The sequence below is a fragment of the Anomaloglossus baeobatrachus genome, chromosome 3, assembly GCF_048569485.1.
Source record: "Anomaloglossus baeobatrachus isolate aAnoBae1 chromosome 3, aAnoBae1.hap1, whole genome shotgun sequence".
Lineage (NCBI taxonomy): Eukaryota > Metazoa > Chordata > Amphibia > Anura > Aromobatidae > Anomaloglossus > Anomaloglossus baeobatrachus.
The window spans coordinates 282,951,858-282,973,494 of NC_134355.1; the positions used below are offsets into that span (position 1 = coordinate 282,951,858).

Sequence of the window (21,637 nt, forward strand, 5' to 3'; positions counted from 1 at the left end):
CGAGCTTGGGCAGACGCATCCTTCAGGCGGCTGTCGCCCACTTGTGAAGTTAAGTTCTGCCTACTTCTTAGTTTTTTCTGTTTATTTCCCACCCAGGGACTGCTTTGGAACGTCCCATGGTCTGGGTCTCCCAAAGGAACGATAAAGAAAAAGAGAATTTTGTTTACTTACCGTAAATTCTTTTTCTTATAGTTCCGTATTGGGAGACCCAGCACCCTCCCTATGCCTGTTGGCTATTTCTTGTTCCGCGTGTTATCACCGGCTGTTGTCGTGGACAGAGTCTCCGGTTGTTCCGGTTCTTGCTCTGTTCTACTTGTGGGTGGCTATTCTCCTTCAGCTTTTGCACTAAACTGGCTGGGACTGGCTCACCAGGGGGTGTATAAGCTCAGAGGGAGGAGCTACACTTTTAAGTGTAGTACTTTGTGTGTTCTTCGGAGGCAGAAGCTAAACACCCATGGTCTGGGTCTCCCAATACGGAACTTTCGGAAAAAAAGTAAAATACTGAAAATTCTCTTTTTCATGGTGCAGGGAAACTAACGTCCAGCCTATGCCTCTGGCCATCCCCAGAATTCTCGATTTTCTACAGTCTGGCTTGCAAGTGGGGTTGGCTCTCAGTTCCCTTTAAAGAGCAAGTCTCAGCGCTCTCAATCTTCTACCAATGCCGCCTGGCTCAAAAACCGCAAGTCAAGACCTTCCTCCAGGGCGTTTCCCATCTAGTTCCCCCGTACAAACGGCCGCTGGAACCATGGGACCTCAACCTCGTTCTGGACGGTCTCCAGAGGTCTCCCTTTGAACCCCTCAAGGAATCCTCCCTTGCTCTTCTGTCCTGGAAGGTAACATTCTTAGTGGCAATTACGTCCATCAGATGGGTTTCGGAGCTGGCAGCACTCTCTTGCCGCTAGCCTTTTCTGATCTTTCACAAGGACAAGGTGGTTCTGCGCCCCCTTCCGGATTTCCTTCCAAAGGTTCTTACCCCGTTTCATTTGATCGAGGGCATTGTCCTGCCTTCCTTTTGTCCACACCCTGTTCATAGGGTGGAAAGGTCTCTGCATTCGTTAGAGCTCGTCAGAGCTCTCAGATATTACATATCCAGGACAGCCCCCTTTAGGAAAACGGACTCTTTGTTCGTCATTCCTGAGGGGCCTAAGAAGGGACAGGCAGCTTCAAAGACGACGCTGGCTCGCTGGATTCACTCTGCGATCCAGGAAGTCTACCGCTTGCAACTCAAGCCCATTCCTAGTGGGCTGTGGGCTCATTCCACGCGAGCAGTTGGCGCTTCGTGGGCCATTCGGCATCAGGCTTCAGTGGAACAGGTGTGTAAGGCTGCGACCTGGTCTAGCCTACATACGTTTTCAAAGCATTACAGAGTCCATACCCAGGTTTCAACTGAGGCAAATCTGGGTAGGAAAATTCTGCAAACGGCAGTAGAGCACCTCTCTCAGTAGGCGCTCCAGGCTGTCTGGGACTGGTTCCTAGTCCTTGGGTTGTGTTGTCTTCTTTTATGTTTCCCACCCATGGACTGCTTTAGGACGTCCCATGGTCCTGTGTCCCCAAATGAGGCGTCAGAGAAAAACGGATTTTTGTGTACTCACCGTAAAATCGTTTTCTCTTAGGTATCATTGGGGGACACAGCACCCACCCTGTTGCCCTGCGGGGCCTTAGTTCTCTCAGTACCTTATTTGGTTTTGACTCTTCTTTTCTCATGTTCCTCTGTTGAGAAGTTTTTTACTGCTTTTTTTCTCCTACTGCTTGTGTACTAAAACTGAGACTGCCTGGCCCAGCCAGGGGGTGTATACTGCAGAGGAGGAGCTATTCTTTTGCATCTACTTAATGTCCTCCTATGGATAGGCAGCATAACCCCCATGGTCCTGTGTCCCCCAATGATGGCTAAGAGAAAATGATTTTACGGTGAGTACACAAAAATCCGTTTTTTGTGACGAGACCCACACAGAGGAGTACACAACGTGTCCAGCACTACTGATTTAAAGAGGCATATGCCTCTTCATAAATCATCAGAATCTGACTCTAGCACACCACCTCATCGAGACCGGTGTGAGAATGCTGGACTTGATGAATCGGGCCCATAGTTTTTACCTCGGTCATCATCGTAAGCTATATTATGTATACGGAAGCCTTAAAGCAGTGCAGGCCAAGAGTCATTGAGCTTTTTATTTGTGTCAATTATTCACAGATCTGCATATTAAAAGATAAAATGAAAATGGATGGGCAGCATTCATATAGGATAAGTCGTCAATATGGTGTGAACAGACAACCCCTTTTAATATGATTAGGCATCACTATAGGGGTTTTAATGTTGGGGGGAGACAGGTGTTGTCCAAACATCCTGAAAATCCCCTTTATTGAAGTTGTGTCAAATGCAGGAAACAAAAACGGTCTTGTAAATGTAGTGGGGGAAAAGTTTAATATTTCTTTATCACACTGACTTTCCCAAGGCCGCTGCAGTCTTCTTCCTGTGGTGAATAACTCGGGAGCCATCTGCAATTCTTGGAAGTTGGACCCTTTAACGTTGCGCTTTCCTTTGAAAGGTCTATTACCTTATGACAAGGTGAGTTATTTGTTTCTTTTTAAAATGAGTTTGTGTTTTTCTGATTATGTTAAGACGGAATTAAATTATTATTATTTATTATTATAGCGCCATTTATTCCATGGCGCTTTATTGTGAAAATGAAACCTTATCATTGTGTTTTTACGCAATTAAAAGGGAGCCTGTCACCGTTGCCACCATGTTCTCCAGCTTTTTTTATTGCATTCCTGATAAGCCCACTTTCTTTGTCGCTCCATTGGGAGACCCAGACAATTGGGTGTATAGCTACTGCCTCCGGAGGACACACAAAGTATTACACTTAAAAGTGTAAAGCCCCTCCCCTCTGCTATACACCCTCCCGTGCATCACGGGCTCCTCAGTTTTTATGCTTTGTGCGAAGGAGGCACACATCCACGCATAACTCCACAACTTAGTCAGCAGCAGCTGCTGACTATTTCGGATAACGTACTCTGTGTCCCCTGAGGGACAGTGCATGCAGCATCTGTGTTACAAACGCCGCAGCGGTTGCTGACTGGTTTGTGAGACTGGGACTACCGCGCCGACCGCGCCATGTCTGCCGGCCGCGTTTTTAAATTTAGTTCCTGGCTCTTACGGCCTAGTGCCATATACTCCCGTTCTGGGGCCTGCCAGTCCAGGGGTAACGACGGGACGGCCGACTGGACGTCGGCAGGGAGGGCTGGAGCATACGTTGGTATCCTCCTTCCCCCTCACTGAGCACTGGGGGGCACCAGTTTTTCAGGTGTTGTCCCCCCCTTGGTGCCGCAGTGTGTATATATATATATATATATATATATATATATATATATATATATATATATATATATATATATGTTTATTTATATGGTATATGATTTCACTGTTCGGCAGCATTATTTGTTTTTGGCTGTATACCCTCAGATTACTCTGCGGACGACAGGCTGTTGTCTGCTCTTAAAGAGTAAGGGTGCCATGGCACTGGCTTATTTTAACCTCTTGTGCGGCTATATTACGGGCACTGCACAGATGACAGCGACAGAGTTTGCATGATGAAAACTTCGCCGGCGTTCCCTGTCCAGGCGGCAGGGACAGAGTTACAGCTTTGCTGAGAAACTCTCTGGGTCATTTTCACTATCCATGTCTCAGGCTATGGACAAATGGTCGGCTAAGAGACTAGGAGTTTGCAGTCCAGACCGGCCCCTTACACAGGCCCGGGCACTGCGGGATCGCCCCAGGCCTCTATCGGTCTGCGACGAAGCGTGTTCCTGGGGTGGCCTCTAGTTATTACGTGGTAAACTCCAGCACGAACCGCAGTCCCAGTCCGGCTAAGCAGCCTTGCTTGGAATCTTCCCCGACTTCTTCAAGGGTCTCAGCTTGAGGACCCTCTAGAGGATGGGACGGAGGTCGCAACCCAGGACTCTGTCCGGACGTGGCTCTAAAAGCTTCACAGATACTGTACAGAAGCACGCCTTCCAGGACAAGCGTTTTACTGAACGCCTTATAACACACGTTGTCCCTTCCCCTCTGACGTTGTTAAGGTTTGGGCTCAGTGTCATAAGGTGCCCTCCAGTCTCTCGACTGGCGGCTAGATCAGTAGTATTAGTGGCTGACGGGTCCACGCTCAACAATGCCACGGACAGACGGATAGAACTCCTAATGAGATCCATCTAGGAACCCATAGGCGCGTCCGTTGCCCCAGCCTTTGCAGGGGCGGGCACTCCAGGCTATCTCTGCTGCTCTGTCTCAGATTAATGCGGTCTGCTCCGCATTTAGCGTCTTGACGTCTCAGGCGGTGGTATTTTCATCCTCCGCCGTGCACAGAGAACCTTTTCTGTATGGCGGTCCAGGTCAGGGCAGTGGCCCCCACGTGTCCAAGACCGATGTAGGAGACATTCTGTCTTACGGTCACAGGATAGAGCTCAGTTCTCGTCCTCCGGCTAGTTGCTTCAGAGCATCTCCGTCCCCCGAGCGAGCCGATGCATTTCCAGGCGGTGAACACCAGATAGGACGGATCACTCCACCCCGTTCTGGACTTCACACTGCTCAACGGACAGAGAACCTGACGGTTCCGGATGGAATCTCTCCGCTTTGCCATCGCCTTTGATGGCCCAAGGAGGCTTCCTAGCATCAATCGACATCAGGGATGCTTATCTCCACGTGCCGATTGTACCAGGATTTCAGCACTTCCTGCGCTTCGCCATAGGGGACGAACACCTTCAGTTCGTGGCACTAACTCTCGGCCTGGCGACAGCCCCACGGGCCTTCACCAAGGTCATGACAACGGTGGTAGCGGTCCTACACTCTCAGGGACACTCGGTGATCCTTTACTTAGACTATCTGCTGGTCAAGGCTCCCTCTCGGGTGGCATGCCAACACAGCCCGAACATTGCTCTAGAGACTCTCCAGAGATTCGGGTGGATCATCAATTTCCCAAAGTCAAGATTGACACCGGCCCAATCACTGACATATCTCAGCATGGAGTTTCATACTCTCTCAGCGATAGTGAAGCTTCCGCTGGACATACAGCGTTCACTACAGACAGGGGTGCAATCGCGCCTTCGAGCCCAGTCACACCCTTTGAGGAGCCTCATACACTTCCTAGAGAAGTTGGTGGCAGCAATGGAGGCAGCTCAGTTTGCGCAGATTCATCTGCGCCCACTTCAATGGGACTTTCTCCGCAAATGGGACAGCAAATCGACGTCCCTCGACAGGAACGTTACTTCTTCTCGGGCAGCCAAGGCATCCCTTCAGTGGTGGCTTCTTCTCACTTCTTATCGAAGGAAAAATCCTTCCTGCCCCCATCCTGGGCTGTGGTCACGGCTGACGCGAGTCTGTCAGGGAGTCTTCCCCCGCAACAGGGCTCAGGGTACATGGACTCAACAGAGTCCTCCCTCCACATCAATGTTCCGGAGGTGAGGGCAGTGTATCTAGCCCTAAAAGCGTTCCAGCCATGGCTGGAATGCAGGCAGATCCTATTTCAGTTGGACATCACCACGGCGGTGGCATACATCAACCACCAAGGCGGCACAAGCAGTCGGCAAGCCTTCCAGGAAGTCTGGCGGATTCTGCTGTGGGTGGAAGCCACAGCCTCCACTATCTCCGCAGTTCACATCCCGGGCGTAGAAAACTGGGAAGCAGTCTTTCTCAGTCGCCGGGCATGGACGCAGGGGAATGGTCTCTTCACCCGGACGTGTTTCAAGAGATTTGTTGCCGCTGGGTGAAGCTGAACGTCGACCTATTGGCGTCCCGGCACAACAACAAGGTCCCGGCATTCTGGCACGTTCTCAAGACCAGATTGGTCGCAGTTTCCACTGCCTTACGTATTCCTCCTCTGGCGATGCTGCCCAGAGTGTTACGCAAGATCAGATCCGACTGCCGCCGCGCCATCCTCGTCACTCCAGACTGGCCGAGGAGGTCGTGGTACCCGGATCTGTGGCATCTCACGGTAGGCCAACCGTGGACACTACCAGGCCGGCCAGACTTGCTATCTCAAGGGCCGTTTTTCCATCTGAATTCTGCGACCTTCAACCTGACTGCGTAGCCTTTGAGTCCTAGATCCTAGCGTCTTCAGGGTTATCTCAAGAGGTCATTACCACTATGAGACAGGCCAGGAAACCAACGCAAGATCTACCACAAGACGTGGAAGATCTTCTTATCCTGGTGCTCTGATCAGGGTTTTACTCTGGCCATTCGCCTTGCCCACTTTTCTGTCCTTCCTTCAATCCGGAATGGAAAAGGGGTGGTCTCTCGATTCCCTTAAGGGACAAATTTCGGCGCTTTCTGTGTTTTTTTTTCAAGAGCGTCTAGCCAGGCTTCCTCAGGCACTCACGTTCCTGCAGGGGGTTTGCCACATAGTCCCTCCTTCCAAGCGTCGGCTAGAACCCTGGGATCGGAACAGGGCGATACCGGCTCTTCAGGAACCACCCTTCGAGCCAATGAGGGATATTTCTCTTTCACGCTTTTCGCAGAAGGTGGTCTTCCTAGTGGCAGTCACGTCACTCCGCAGAGTGTCTGACATAGCAGCACTGTCATGCAAAGCCCTCCTTCTTGGTGTTTCACCAGGACAAGGTGGTTCTGCGTCCGGTTCCGGAATTTCTCCCGAAGGTGGTATCCTCTTTTCATCTCAATCAGGATATCTTCTTACCTTCTTTTTTGTCCTCATCCAGTTCACCGATGTGAAAAGGATTTGCACTTGTTAGGTCTGGTGAGAGCACTCAGACTCTACATTTCTCGTACGGCGCCCCTGTGCCGCTCGGATGCGCTCTTTGTCCTTGTCGCTGGCCAGCGTAAAGGGTCGCAGGCTTCCAAGTCAACTTGGCTCAGTGGATCAAGGAACCAATTCTTGAAGCCTACCGTTCTGCTGGGCTTCCGGTCCCTTCAGGGCTGGAGGCCCATTCTGCCAGAGCCGGGGGTGCGTCCTGGGCATTGCTGCACCAGGCTACGGCTCAGCAGGTGTGTCAGGCGACTACCTGGTCGAGTCTGCACACTTTCACGAAGCACTATCTAGTGCATACCTACGCTTCGGCAGATGCCAGCTTAGGTAGGCCAGTCCTTCAGGCGGCGGTTGTCCACCTGTAGGAAGGAGCCGTTTTACGGCTCTTTAACCGAGGTATTCTTTTACCCACCCAGGGACTGCTTTTGGACGTCCCAATTGTCTGGGTCTCCCAATGGAGCGACAAAGAAGAAGGGAATTTTGTTTACTTACCGTAAATTCCTTTTCTTCTAGCTCCAATTGGGAGACCCAGCACCCGCCCCTGTTCCCTTCGGGCTGTTGTTCTTGGTTATGGTTTCAGTTCTCCGAACATCCTTCGGATTGAATTTACCTTAGACCAATTTATAAGTTTCCTCCTTCTTGCTTTTGCACCAAAACTGAGGAGCCCGTGATGCACGGGAGGGTGTATAGCAGAGGGGAGGGGCTTTACACTTTTAAGTGTAATACTTTGTGTGTCCTCCGGAGGCAGTAGCTATACACCCAATTGTCTGGGTCTCCCAATTGGAGCTAGAAGAAAAGGAATTTACGGTAAGTAAACAAAATTCCCTTCTTATCCACCATTCAGCGCTCTATATTTTACTACAAAAACCCCAAAACACTTTGAAGTTGACCTGTGCTGCGTTCTTATGTGCACAGAGTGGTCCAATGGGCATCACTGGTTTGTGCTCCGTGCCTATTTAGTGTTTTTTTTTTTTTTCTTCCGCCAGCTATGTGCACAGCTGTCATGCATTGGTATGAGGCTTTCTATCTGTTTAGGTCATAGGTTGAGGGATGGCATTACATTGTAGAGAAGGGGGCACCAAGCACTACCAAGAGACTCCCATCACTGCCCAGTGTACAAAAAAATTGCAACGATGTACAGCATTTAAGCTTTTAATGTATTAAAGGGAACCTGTCACCAGATTTAGGGCCTATAAGCTGCGGCCACCACCACCGGGCTCTTATATACAGCATTCTAACATGCTGTATATAAGAGCCCAGACCGCTGTGTAGATCATAAAAAGCACTTAATAATACTTGCCTGGTAATACTTAAAGTAGGCTTAGTGCTTCCTTACCCACCCCTCCCCAATTGATGGAGGGTGCAGTTTTGCATTTTTTGTTTGCCTTATAATGCCAAGTGTTGTGATTTTATATTGCTTTTTATATTGCTAATAACTAAAATTATTTTTATGGATGTTTTGCATCAATGGTATTCTTGGTTGGATACAAGTGAAGAAACTTTATAATACATACCTAAACAGTCACTGCAGTAGAGTTGGGTCATATGGGCGTCTCCGGTACCGGCGCCTCCTCTTTCGGCCTTCTTTGTCGTCCTTCTTCTGAAGCCGGGGTGCATAACGCATCCTACATCATCCACACTCGCCGGCCTTGAGGTCCTGCGCAGGCCCACTTTGATCTGTCTTGAGCAGGGCAGATCAAAGTATTGTAGTGCGCCTGCGCGAGACCGGCGAGTGTGTATGACGTAGGACGCTTCATGCACACAAGCTTCAGAAGAAGGACGACTAAGATGGCCAAAAGATGAGGCGCTGGAGAACGGAGACTGCCATATGACCCAACTCCACTGCAGCAACTGTTTAGGTGAGATTTATAACGTGTTTTCTTCATCGTTCCTTATGGGAGACCCAGACCATGGGTGTATAGCTTCTGCCTCCGGAGGACACACAAAGTACTACACTCAAACGTGTAGCTCCTCCCTCCTAGCATATACACCCCCTGGTAGCCAGTCCTAGCCAGTTTCAATGCTTTGTGTTCAGGAGGTCACACACACACATGCATTCTCTGATTTTTGATTTTTGATTTTTTGGATTTCAAAGATTTGGAAGAAAAGCGGGTCCAATCTGGACTCCCGGCATGTCCCTTCTCACCCCACTGTGTCGGCGGTGCTGTTAAGGTTGATTTTACAAGGCTGGAGCCTTCACATGCCGCGCTCCTTCACCATCCCCTGGGGCTCTGGCTTGAAGTGGGAGCCATCACGGTTCTCATTGCTTTGCAGGAGACCGGTCTCCATCCGCAGCCCTGTTCAGGATTCTGCCGGACGGAGCGTTTAACCCCCCCACAGGGACATGGCCCTGCGTCTCAAAAGCTAAGTATTGAGACGTTTTTACCACAGAAAGTGGTCTTTCCAGGGGTCCCTTGTACTTTATTTATTGGGGGGAGTGTGTTATATGACTGTGGTAACATTTCCGGCCGGTTCTCCAGTTTTCACTGGAGAACCGCGCCGATGGTGCCTGCACGCTGGCCGCATGTTTAAATCTAGGCCCCGGCTTCGCCTGAGGCCTAGTTTCGATTCTCTACCCCTGCATGTCAGTCAGTGCAGAGGGACAGTGTGGCTCCGCCCAGCGGCTGTTCAGCACAGGGAACGGACACTCCTCACTGAGGAAAGATTCCCTCCCCTGTATACCTCATTTGCCCGCTCTCAGAGTAGGCCCCGCCCCCTCTCCTCGCTCCGGTCGCCATTTTCTCAGCGTTCTCAATGTCTGCATAGGCACAGAGATACCACATTGTGACAAATGGGGGCCTGGGCTGGGGGACTGGAGGGCACAGAAATGTATGTTAAACGGTCTGGCAAGCCACAACCTCCAGTTGTGCAGCTGCTTATATTCTCTGTTTATATTCTCTGCTGGGGGTCATTCTGTAGATGCATTCCCTCACAGAGCCCCCACTTCTGCAGCATGTCTCATATCAGAGCAAGGCTGCAAGGCTGTTCTTAATATGCACTGCATGTAGACTCGTACTGCCTGTACTGAGCACATAAACACAGTGGTCCCTCAGCCTGGAGGCTCATCAGTGGTCCCTCCAGCTGCTCCGGTGGTGCTGAGCACGCATTAGCCCCCTTCTCAGGGCGCTTCTGCTGCTACGGGTCGCTCAGCAAAGCTCTCAGAGGACTCTTCATCTGGTCTCAGTCCCCGTCCTCCTAAAATGGAGACGCAGGGTCCCCTGTCCTGTCCTTCCCCGTCCCGCAGCTCTGATTCACGAGCTGACTCACTGGACGAGGAGGATGTCTTTACTGGGGGCTCGGACGCTACTTAACGTACCATTGATCTGTCTGAAGGTGATGCAGATGCTAATGATTTGATTGCGTCCATTATATTAGTACTGGACCTCAATCCGCCTGTATCAGGGGAGTATCCCCCTCTGGCAGAAAGGCATCAGTATACCTTAAAGAGAACAAGGAGTGTGTTCCTTAACCACTCCAGTTTTCAGCCCACTGTGACCATGCCCAGAGCCTGTCCTGACAGACGCTTCCCAAAGCGTGGTTCTGATGACTGTTTCCCCCTTCCACCACAGGTGGTCAAGGAGTGGGCTCATTCACCAAGGGTGGTCCCTCCGGTGTCTAGTATTTCAGCCCGGATAGTTGTATCAGTGGCTGACGGCACCTCTCTAAGGATCCCACTGTACATTAATTCTGTACTGGACCTCAATCCGCCAGTATCAGAGGAGCAACCCTCTCTGGCAAAAAGGCACCAGTTTATCTTGCCTAAGAGAACAAGGAGTGTGTTCCTTAACCACTCCAGTTTTCAGGCCACTGTGACCAAGCCCAGGGTCTGCTCTGGCAAACGCTTCCCAAAGCGTGGTTCTGATGACAGTTTTCCCCTTCCACCAGAGGTGGTCAAGGAGTGGGCTCATTCACCAAAGGTGGTCCCTCCGGTGTTTAGACTCTCAGCCCGGACCGTTGTATCAGTGGCTGATAGCTCCTCATTTAAGGCTTTGCTGTCCGCCAGGTTGTCCTTCTGGCCAAATCTGTATGGAGGCGGCCTTGTTCTCCCCAGCTTTTGCAGCAGTGCGGCTTTCAAAGCCATCTCTGCTTCTCTAGAGGAGATGCATTCCCTCACAGGGACTCTTTGCCCGAAATGGTTGCCTTATCTTCCAGACTTCAGTCTTTTCATCCTATGCCATGTCTGCCATGCTGGAGACTCTCACCGCACTGCGGTGGCCTCGGCTAATTTCCTCGCTATCCGCAGGCTCCTGTGGCTTCGGAAGTGGAAGGCGGATGCTTCTAAAGAAGTTCCTTGCTGGGCTCCCTTTTGCTGGGACCAGACTATTCAGGAACAACTGGATGAAATTATTAAGGAAGTTCTTGGCGGGAAGAGTTCTTCCATGCCACAAACCTAAACCAGTAAACCTGTCCAGGGCAGGAATCAGTCGAGGTTTCGTTCTTTTCGTTCCTCCATCTGATCGTTCTCTAAGCCCTCGGCCTCGTCCACTGGCTCAGCCAAGGATCGTAAACCCAAATGGCGCACGAGAAGACCGCAGGAGATGCTGCCACTAAGTCAGCCTCCTCCTGGCTATCTGGCCACGCCAGCAACGTCCTTGGTCGGTGGCAGGTTCTCCCACTTTGGCGACGTATGGTTTTAACACGTCTCCGATCAGTGGGTGCGAGATACCATCTCCCACGGCTACAGGATAGAATTCTATCCAGCCCGCCAAACAGATTTTTTCTGTCAACTCCCCCCTGCTCCAAGGCCGCCGCCTTCTCACAGGCTGTGGCATTCTTGCAGGCCACTGGAGTAATTGTACCGGTTCCCGACTGGGAACGGTTCTGAGATTTCTGCTTAAATCTATTCCTAGTACCCGAAGAGGGCGGTGCCTTCCGACCTGGATCTCAAGCTTCTCAAGCATGTTCAGGTGCGGCATTTTCGCATGGAGTCTCTGCGATCAATCAATGACCCAAGGAGATTCCCTAGCATCCATCGACATCAGAGATGCCTATCTGCATGTGCCAATCGCAGTTTCACACCAGCGTTGGCTACGTTTTGCAATCAGAGTGGTCCAATTCGTGGCTCTTCCCTTGGGGTTAGCCACGGCCCCTCGAGTATTCTCAAGGTCGGGGCAGCTGTGCTTGCGGTCCTGCACCTCTAGGGGTTGGCAGTGATCCTTTTGTCCTGGATAGCCTTCTAGTCTGGGCTTCATCCAGTGCAAACTGTTAGCGGAGTGCCTCGCTCACTCTCGCCTCTCTAACCAATTCGGGTGGTTTGTCATTCTGTCCAAGTCCACTCTGACTTCGACCCAGAAGTTCACATACCCAGGGACGCAATTTCAGACTCTGTCGGCACTTGTGAAGCTGCCCTTAGTCAAACAGCAGTCCCTCCGCTGGCGGTCGACGTCGTTCCATCAGGCACCTAATACAGGTGCTGGATCAGCTGGTGGTGTCAATGGAAGCGATTCCCTTGCCCAGTTCCATCTGCGTCCTCTGCGGCTGGATATTTTCCGCTGTTGGAACAAGCGGACTTCCTCCTTCCACGGGGTGGTGGCTGCGCCACAGACCAGGGGCTCGTTTCAGTGGTGGCTTCGGTCCCTCTGTCTCAGGGACGCTCCTTCCTGGCTCCGTCCCGGGTGATCCTCACCAAGATGCTAGCCTATCCGGCTGGGGAGCAGTATATCTCCACCATGGAGCGCAGGGCACTTGGACTCTGTCCAAATCAGCCCTCTGGATCAATGTGCTGGAAATCAGAGCTGTGTTTCTAGCTCTCTAAGCCTTTCACCATCTGTTGGCGGCCAGGCACATTCGAGTCCAGTCAGACAACGCTACAGCGTTTGCCTACATCAACCTCCAGGGCGGGACACTCAGCCGCCTGGCAATGTTAGAGGTTCATCGCATTCTTCAGTGGACGGAGGACTCCTAGTCCACCATATCCGCAGCCCACATCCCAGACGTGGAAAACTGGGAGGCAGATTGTCTCCGCCGTCAAACCGTGGATCCACGATCCTCAGGTTTTTGCGGCAGACGCACTGGTTCAAGTTTGGTCCCAGCTTCGTCTGTATTACGTGTTTCACCCTCTAGTTCTTGCCCAGAGTCCTGCGCAAGATCAGACAGGAGGGCCGTCGGGTCATTCTCATTACTCCAGACTGACCCAGGCAAGCTTGGTACCCTGACCTGCTCCGTCTGTCCGTAGAGGTGCCATGGCATCTCCCGGACTGTCCAGACCTTCTCTCACGAGGTCCGTCTTTCCGCCAGAACCTGCGGCTCTCAGATTGACGGCGTGGCGCTTGAGTCATGGATCTTGACGACTTCTGGTATCCCTCCTGAAGTCATCTCCACTATGACTCGAGCTCGGAAGTATCCTTTGGCCTTTTGGCCTTGCCGACCCTCCTGTCCCTTCTACAGTCCGGTCTGCAGCTAGGACTATCCCTCAATTCCCTTAAGGGACAGGTCTCGGCTCTGTCAGTGTTGTGCCAGCGGCGTATCGCCCGGCTGGCCCAGGTGCGCTCCTTCATGCAGGGCGCATCTCACATCATTCCGCCTTACCCGGCGGCCCTTGGAGCCCCGGGACCTTGATTCGGTCCTCACGGCTTCCGGAAACCCCCCTTTGAGCCTCTTAGGGAGGTTTCTTTGTTTAGTCTTTCACAGAAAGTGTTCTTTCTAGTGGCCATAACTTCCCTCAAGAGAGTCTCTGTTTTGGCTGCACTCTCTTCGGAGTCCTCCCTTCATCAAGACAAGGTGGTTCTCCGTCCGACTCCGGACTTTCTCCCTAAGGTGGTTGCTGCTTCCACCTTAACCGGGGCATTTTCCCTGCCTTCCTTTTGTCCGGCTCCTGATCATCGCTTTGAAAGGGCGTTGCATACTCTGGATCTGGTGCGGGCGCTCCGGATCTATGTGTCTCGCACCGCTGTTCTTAGGCGGTGCACCTCTCTTTTGTGCTGACCGCTGGTCAGCGTAAGGGCCTCTCGGCATTTAAGCCGACCCTGGCTCGTTGGTTTAGGTCGGCCATTTCCGATACCTACCAGTGTACTCAAGTGCCTCTCCCGCCGGGGATCAAGGCACACTTGACCAGAGCTGTCGGTGGCTTTCAGGCCCAGGCTACGGCTCAGCAGGTCTGTCAGACTGCCACTTGGACTAGTCTGCATACCTTTTCGAAGCACTACCAAGTGCATGCTCTTGCTTCGGCAGATGCGAGCTTGGGCAGACGCATCCTTCAGGCGGCTGTCGCCCATTTGTGAAGTTAGGTTTCGCCTACTTCTCAGTTTTTTCTGTTTATTCCCACCCATGGACTGCTTTAGAACGTCCCATGGTCTGGGTCTCCCATAAGGAACGATGAAGAAAAAGAGAATTTTGTTACTTACCGTAAATTCTTTTTCTTATAGTTCCGACATGGGAGACCCAGCACCCTCCCTGTTGCCTGTTGGCAGGTTTCTTGTTCCGTGTGTTATCACCGGCTGTTGTTGTATACAGAGGTTCCGGTTGTTCCGGGTTTTGCTCTGTCTCTACTTGTGGGTGGATGTCCTCCTTCAGCTTTTGCACTAAACTGGCTAGGACTGGCTACCAGGGGGTGTATATGCTAGGAGGGAGGAGCTACACGTTTGAGTGTAGTACTTTGTGTGTCCTCCGGAGGCAGAAGCTATACACCCATGGTCTCGGTCTCCCATGTCGGAACTATAAGAAAAAGAATTTACGGTAAGTAACAAAATTCTCTTTTTTTACGTTCTACACATGTTAGAATGCTGTATATAAGAGCCTACTGGTTGTGGCCCCAAAGCTGCTGACAGTTTCCCTTTAAAAGGCTGGAGGACTGGCAGTGGCTTTTATAGGGGAAAAACATCCCATGACAGGGCCCCTTTTTAATGCCATTTTTTGTTAAGTTGCTAATCCCTCTAATCCAATTGCTAAGTATAGTGTGTTTTATTTCTTTATCGTTCCTTTGGGAGACCCAGACCTTGGGTGTTTAGCTTCTGCCTCCAGAGGACACACAAAGTACTAAACCTAAAAGTGTAGCTCCTCCCTCTGAGCTTATACACCCCCTGGTGAGCCAGTCCCAGCCAGTTTATCGCTTTGTGTTCAGGAGGCATACATCCACACATGCATTCTCATATAATTTTTTGCTTTCTGGAAGAGATTGAAGAAGTGCGGGTCCACGTCTGGACTCCCGGCATGTCCCTTCTCACCCCACTGTGTCGGTGGTGTTGTAAGGTTGATTTCCAAGGCTGGAGCCTTACATGCCGTGCTCCTTCACCATCCCTCCTGGGCTCTGGATTGAAGTGTGAGCCAGCGCGGTCTCCATGCCTGGCAGGAGACCGGTCTCCGTCCACAGCCCTTCAGGACTCTGCTGGACCGGAGCACTCATCCCCAGGGACCTGGCCCTGCGTCTCAGCAGCTAAGTACCTGAGACGTTCATATGTTGGGGTTCCCTGTCCTTTATTGTATGGGGAGAGTGTGTTTTCTGTATTTGTTTTGGCATTTCCGGCGGGTTCTCTGGCTTTCGCCCGAGAACCGCGCCGATGGTGCCTGCGCGTCGGCCTCGCTGCTCAAATTTAGGCCCCGGCTTTGCCGGAGGCCTAGTTTCTGTTACCGGCCCTCGCATGTCACTCATGCAGAGGGACAGGCACGGCTCCTCCCGGCGGCCGTCCTGCACAGGGGAGGGACACTCCCCACTGCTTGTGCGTGACTCCTCCCCTGCAGGTCTCTATGGCCCTCCAGATCCCGCTTTCCTACAGGGACGCCCCCGTACCGCCCCCTCTCTAACTTGGCGGTGCCACAGCCTGGAGCCTCACCCCCAGTGGTCTCTCAGGCTGCCTCTGCACCTGTGGCTGAATCCCCGGCCTGGGTAGAGTCCTTCTCTAGGTCTATCTCCCAGTCATTTGCTGAGTCCATGGGACTTCTGTCCAGGACTTTGATGAATATGCATCAGCCCCCTTCACAGGGTGCCTCTAATGCTCTTGCTAAGGGTCCTTTAAGATCCCTATCATCTGACCTCTGTCCACCGGAGCTCACAGAGGATTCATCATCAGGGCACAGACCCCGTCCTCCTAAGAGGAGCCGCAGGGTTTCCTCTCCCTCCTCATCCCGCGGCTCTGATTCAAGAGCTGACTCGCAAGATGAGGAGGATGCCTTTACAGGGGGCTCGGAGGCTAACTCAATGTGCCCCATTGATCTTTCCGAGGGTGACTCAGAACTTAGTGACTTGATTGCTTCCATTAATTCTGTACTGGATCTCAATCCGCCAGTATCAGAGGAGCAACCCTCTCTGGCAGAAAAGCACCAGTTTACCTCGCCTAAGAGAGTAAAGAGTGTGTTCTTTAACCACTCCAGTTTTCAGACCGCTGTGACCAAACCCAGGGCCTGTCCTGACAAACGCTTCCCAAAGCTTGGTTCTGATGACCGTTTTCCCTTTCCACCTGAGGTGGTCAAGGAGGGGGCTCACTCCCCAAAGGTAGACCCCCCGGTGTCTAGGCTCTCAGCCCGGACCGTTGTGTCGGTGGCTGATGGCACTTCCCTTAGGGATGCCACTGACCGTCAGATTGACCTTCTGGCCAAATCTGTGTATGAAGCGTCGGGGGCCGCGTTTTCCCCAACTTTTGCAGCAGTGTGGGCTCTCAAAGCCATCTCTGCTTCTCTAGAGGAGATGCATTCCCTCACCAGGGAATCTATGCCCGAGATGGTTGCCTTAACTTCTCAAGCTTCAGCTTTTTCATCTTATGCCATTTCTGCCATGCTAGAGGCTTCTCACCGCACTGCGGTGGCTTCGCCTAATTCCCTCGTTATCCGCAGGATCTTGTGGCTTCGAGAGTGGAAGGCAGATGCTTCTTCAAAGAAGTACCTTGCTGGCCTCCCTTTTGCTGGTTCCCGGCTGTTCGGTGAACAGCTGGATGAAATTATTAAAGAAGCTATTGGCGGGAAGAGTACTTCCATGCCACAAACCAAGACCAGGAAACCTGCCCAGGGTAGGAATCAGTCGAGGTTTCGCTCATTTCGTTCCTCCAACTGGTCGTCCTCTAAGCCCTCCGCCTCGTCCGCTAACTCAGCTAAGGACCAGAAAACCAACTGGCGCCCAAAAGCGCGTCCACAGAAGACCGCAGGAGGTCCTGCCACTAAGGCAGCCTCCTCGTGACTCTCTGCCCGCTCCAGCAACGTCCTTAGTCGGTGGCAGGCTCTCCCACTTTGGCGACGCTTGGTTTCAACAAGTCTCCGATCAGTGGGTGAGAGATATCATCTCTCACGGCTACAGGATAGAATTCTCTTCCAGCCCGCCAAACAGATTTTTTCTGTCCACTCCCCCCTGCTCCAAGGCCGCCGCCTTCTCACAGGCTGTGACAGCCTTGCAGGCCAACGGAGTAATTGTACCTGTTCCCGCCCGGGAACGGTTCAGAGGTTTTTACTCAAACCTCTGCCTAGTTCCCAAAAAGGACCGGTACCTTCCGGCCCATCCTGGATCTCAAGCTTCTCAACAAGCATGTTCGGGTGCGGCACTTTCGCATGGAGTCTCTGCGATCAGTCATTGCCTCAATGACCCAAGGGGATTTCCTGGCGTCCATCGACATCAGAGATGCCTATCTACATGTGCCAATTGCAGTTTCACACCAGCGTTGGCTACGCTTTGCAATAGGAGAAGATCATTTCCAATTCGTGGCTCTCCCCTTCGGGTTAGCCACAGCCCCTCGGGTATTCACCAAGGTCATGACAGCAGTGATTGTGGTTCTGCACCTCCAGGGGTTGGCAGTGCTCCCTTACCTGGACGACCTTCTAGTCAAGGCTCCATCCAGCGCAGACTGTCAGCGGAGTGTCTCGCTCACTCTTGCCACTCTAGCCCAATTCGGGTGGCTTGTCAATCTTCCCAAATCCACTCTGACTCCGACCCAGAGTCTCACGTACCTAGGGATGCAGTTCGAGACTTTGCCGGCACTTGTGAAGTTGCCCTTAAACAAACAGCTGTCACTCCAGTTGGCGGTGCGCTCTCTCCTGAGGCCCTGCCGTTATACAATCAGGCGTCTGATGCAGGTGCTGGGTGAAATGGTGGCGTCCATGGAGGCTGTTCCCTTTGCCCAGTTCTATCTGCGCCCCCTGCAACTGGACATTCTCCGCTGTTGGGACAAGCGGCCTTCCTCCTTACACAAGTTAGTGGCTCTGTCGCCACGGACCAGGAGCTCTCTTCAGTGGTGGCTTCGGCCCCTCTCCCTGTCCCAAGGGCGCTCCTTCCTGGCCCCGTCCTGGGTGATTCTCACCACAGTTGCCAGTCTATCCGGCTGGGGAGCGGTATGTCTCCACCACAGAGCACAGGGCACTTGGACTCCGTCTGAGTCAGCCCTTTCAATCAATGTGCTGGAAACCAGAGCCGTGCTTCTAGCTCTCCTAGCATTTCACCACCTCCTGGCGGGCAGGCACATTCGAGTCCAGTCAGACAACGCGACAGCGGTTGCCTACATCAATCATCAAGGCGGGACACGCAGCCGCCTGGCAATGATGGAGGTACAACGCATTCTTCAATGGGCGGAAGACTCCAGGTCCACCATATCCGCAGTCCACATCCCAGGCGTGGACAACTGGGAGGCAGATTATCTCAGCCGTCAAAGCGTGGACGGTGGCGAGTGGTCCCTGCACCCGGCAGTATTTCAGTCGATTTGCCGCAAATGGGGCACTCCGGACGTGGACCTAATGGCATCTCGTCACAACAACAAAGTTCCTGTTTACGTGGCTCGCTCCCACGATCCTCAGGCCTTCGCCGCGGACGCTCTGGTTCAGGACTGGTCCCAGTTTCGTCTGTCCTACGTGTTTCCCCCTCTAGCTCTCTTGCCCAGAGTCCTGCGAAAGATCAGAATGGAGGGTCGTCGAGTCATCCTCATTGCACCGGACTGGCCCAGGCGAGCTTGGTATCCGGACCTGCTCCAACTGTCCGTAGAGATGCCGTGGCATCTCCCGGACCGTCCAGATCTACTCTCGCAAGGTCCGTTTTTCCGCCCGAATTCTGCGGCCCTCAAATTGACGGCGTGGCTCTTGAGTCCTGGATTTTGACGGCTTCTGGTATCCCCCCTGAAGTCATCTCCACTATGACTCGGGCCCGCAAGTCTTCCTCCTCTAAGATCTATCACAGGACTTGGAAAATTTTCCTGTCCTGGTGTCGCTCTACCGGCCATCCTCCTTGGCCATTCTCCTTGCCGACCCTTCTGTCTTTTCTACAGTCCGGTCTGCAGCTAGGACTGTCCCTCAACTCTCTCAAGGGACAAGTTTCGGCTCTGTCAGTTCTGTTCCAGCGGCGTCTCGCTCGGCTGGCTCAGGTCCGCACCTTCATGCAGGGCGCGTCTCACATCATTCCGCCTTACCGTCGGCCTTTGGACCCCTGGGACCTTAACTTGGTTCTCACAGTCTTGCAGAAACCCCCCTTTGAGCCTCTTTTTGGGAGGTTTCTTTGTATAGTCTTTCACAGAAAGTAGCCTTTCTGGTTGCCATAACTTCTCTCAGGAGAGTCTCTGATTTGGCTGCGCTCTCCTCTGAGTCACCTTTTTTAGTCTTTCATCAAGACAAGGTGGTTCTCCGTCCGACTCCGAACTTTCTTCCTAAGGTGGTCTCTCCCTTCCACCTTAACCAGGACATTACCTTACCTTCCTTCTGTCCGGCCCCTGTTCATCACTTTGAAAAAGCTCTACATACTCTAGATCTGGTGCGTGCTTTCCGGATCTATGTGTCTCGCACCGGTGCGCTTAGGCGGTGCACCTCTCTTTTTGTGCTAACCACAGGTCGGCGCAAGGGCCTCCCTGCTTCTAAGCCGACCTTAGCCCGTTGGATTAGGTCGACCATTTCGGACGCCTACCAGAGAACGCAGGCGCCTCCCCCGCCGGGGATCAAAGCACACTCGACCAGAGCTGTCGGTGTCTCTTGGGCTTTTAGGCACCAGGCTACGGCTCAACAAGTCTGTCAGGCTGCCACTTGGGCTAGCCTGCATACCTTCTCGAAGCACTACCAAGTGCATGCACATGCTTCGGCAGATGCGAGCTTGGGCAGACGCATCCTTCAGGCGGCGGTCGCCCATTTGTGAAGTTAGGTTCTGCCTACTTCTTAGTTTTTCTGTTTATTTCCCACCCAGGAACTGCTTTGGAACGTCCCAAGGTCTGGGTCTCCCAAAGGAACGATAAAGAAAAAGAGAATTTTGTTTACTTACCGTAAATTCTTTTTCTTATAGTTCCGTCTTGGGAGACCCAGCACCCTCCCTGTTGCCTGTTGGCAATTTCCTTGTTCCGCGTGTTTTCACTGGCTGTTGTCGTGGACAGAGTCTCCGGTTGTTCCGGCTCTTGCTCTGTTCTACTTGTGGGTGGCTATTCTCCTTCAGCTTTTGCACTAAACTGGCTGGGACTGGCTCACCAGGGGGTGTATAAGCTCAGAGGGAGGAGCTACACTTTTAGGTGTAGTACTTTGTGTGTCCTCCGGAGGCAGAAGCTAAACACCCAAGGTCTGGGTCTCCCAAGACGGAACTATAAGAAAAAGAATTTACGGTAAGTAAACAAAATTCTCTTTTTTTGTTCTATACACTTACCGAGACTACAGAATGATAAATATGCGATGTTAGGCAGTCATACACTCCTTCCTCCTAAATATACTTGATTATTCAAATATGTCATTAGAATAACCTACATTAATTTCATACTTTCCGAAATCTAAAGGGGCTTCTCTCTCTCTCTCTCTCAATGTCCTAAATGTTTGATAGATGTAGGTCGCACGTCAATGGCCAAACCTGTTCCCTGTACCAGCCATCATACATCCATAAGGGAGTGGATAAGTGGCGCTGCATATGGTACTCTCCCCATTCTTTGCTAAGGGATTTCTGATGACAGCAGAGAATAGTTGCGTGGCTGTAATTGGAAACTCCTATGGCATGAGTGAGGAGAGCTGGAACGGATGCATGCTACCTCTCCACTCACTGGTTGATTGCTGCTTGGATATGGGGATCAGGAGTCCCCCACCCCTTAATCTGGGGCTAGGTGCAGGTCCGAAAGGTCTATCATAAGACAACTCCTTTAAGTTAAAGCAGGAAACTGGATAAAAATATTGATAAATGGAAGTTTTGCAAACTGTGCCACCAATTAGCAGTCGGCTGTTTCTATAGTCTCACATCCAGAAGTTGGCACCCAGATGGAATTATTCCAGTCTCATCCATGAACGGCTGAGATAGAATAATACTTAACACCCTTATGTGGCCAGCATGGTGGCTCACTGGTTAGTTCTGTTGCTTTGTAATGAGCATGTATGTTCTCCGTGTTTGTGTGGGTTTCCTCCGGGTACTTTTACTACCACACTCCAGTGACCCTGTGAATTGAGACCCAGCAATCACTTTTGTTAAGCACTGCAGAATATGATGACGCATACCATAAATATATGTCATAATCGTAGAATATGTAAACGGTCCCTCATAGATGGGATACCAACTGTTTCCTGATTTGTGGCTGTGGCCAAACCTACATAGTTTAATACAAATGTGACGATGCTTGTGTATTTTCACCTACTTGAAGTCTAGGTGAGTTACAGACAGAGCCAAGCAAGCATTGTAAAAAAAAGGAAGACCAGTATAAAGTACAAAAATATCAACAAGTTTATTAGACACAAGTACATAGTTAAGTATATATTTTCTCATGACAGAGATTCATTTATAGACTAATAAGGGTGGTCTAAGCTTGACGCTTGAGTCTGCAGCCCCAAACCTGCAGTAGATTCTCCGGCCCTGGGAGCAGGTAGTCACCACATGTATGCGATTTGCAAATTCCAACTAGACGTGTTCAGCCTCAGTCTATTCACTTGCGTTGAACAAGGCAGCGCACATCTAATTACTAAGTGACCGCACACACGCAAAATGCATATTTGCAGTGAAATGCCGACCGCTGTTGTCACCAGAAAATCCTGAC

General features: G+C 51.7%; 1 protein-coding gene across 2 annotated transcripts in view; it reads left to right on the forward strand.

Annotated features, from left to right (window-relative positions):
• MED23 (mediator complex subunit 23) overlaps positions 1-21,637 on the forward strand; it is a 226,605-nt gene that overhangs the window by 67,460 nt on the left and 137,508 nt on the right. For both annotated transcript variants that reach the window (XM_075339880.1, XM_075339881.1), the window contains exon 9: positions 2,454-2,566. In XM_075339880.1, coding sequence (XP_075195995.1) covers positions 2,454-2,566 — 113 coding nt within the window. The remainder of the gene's footprint in view (positions 1-2,453; positions 2,567-21,637) is intronic.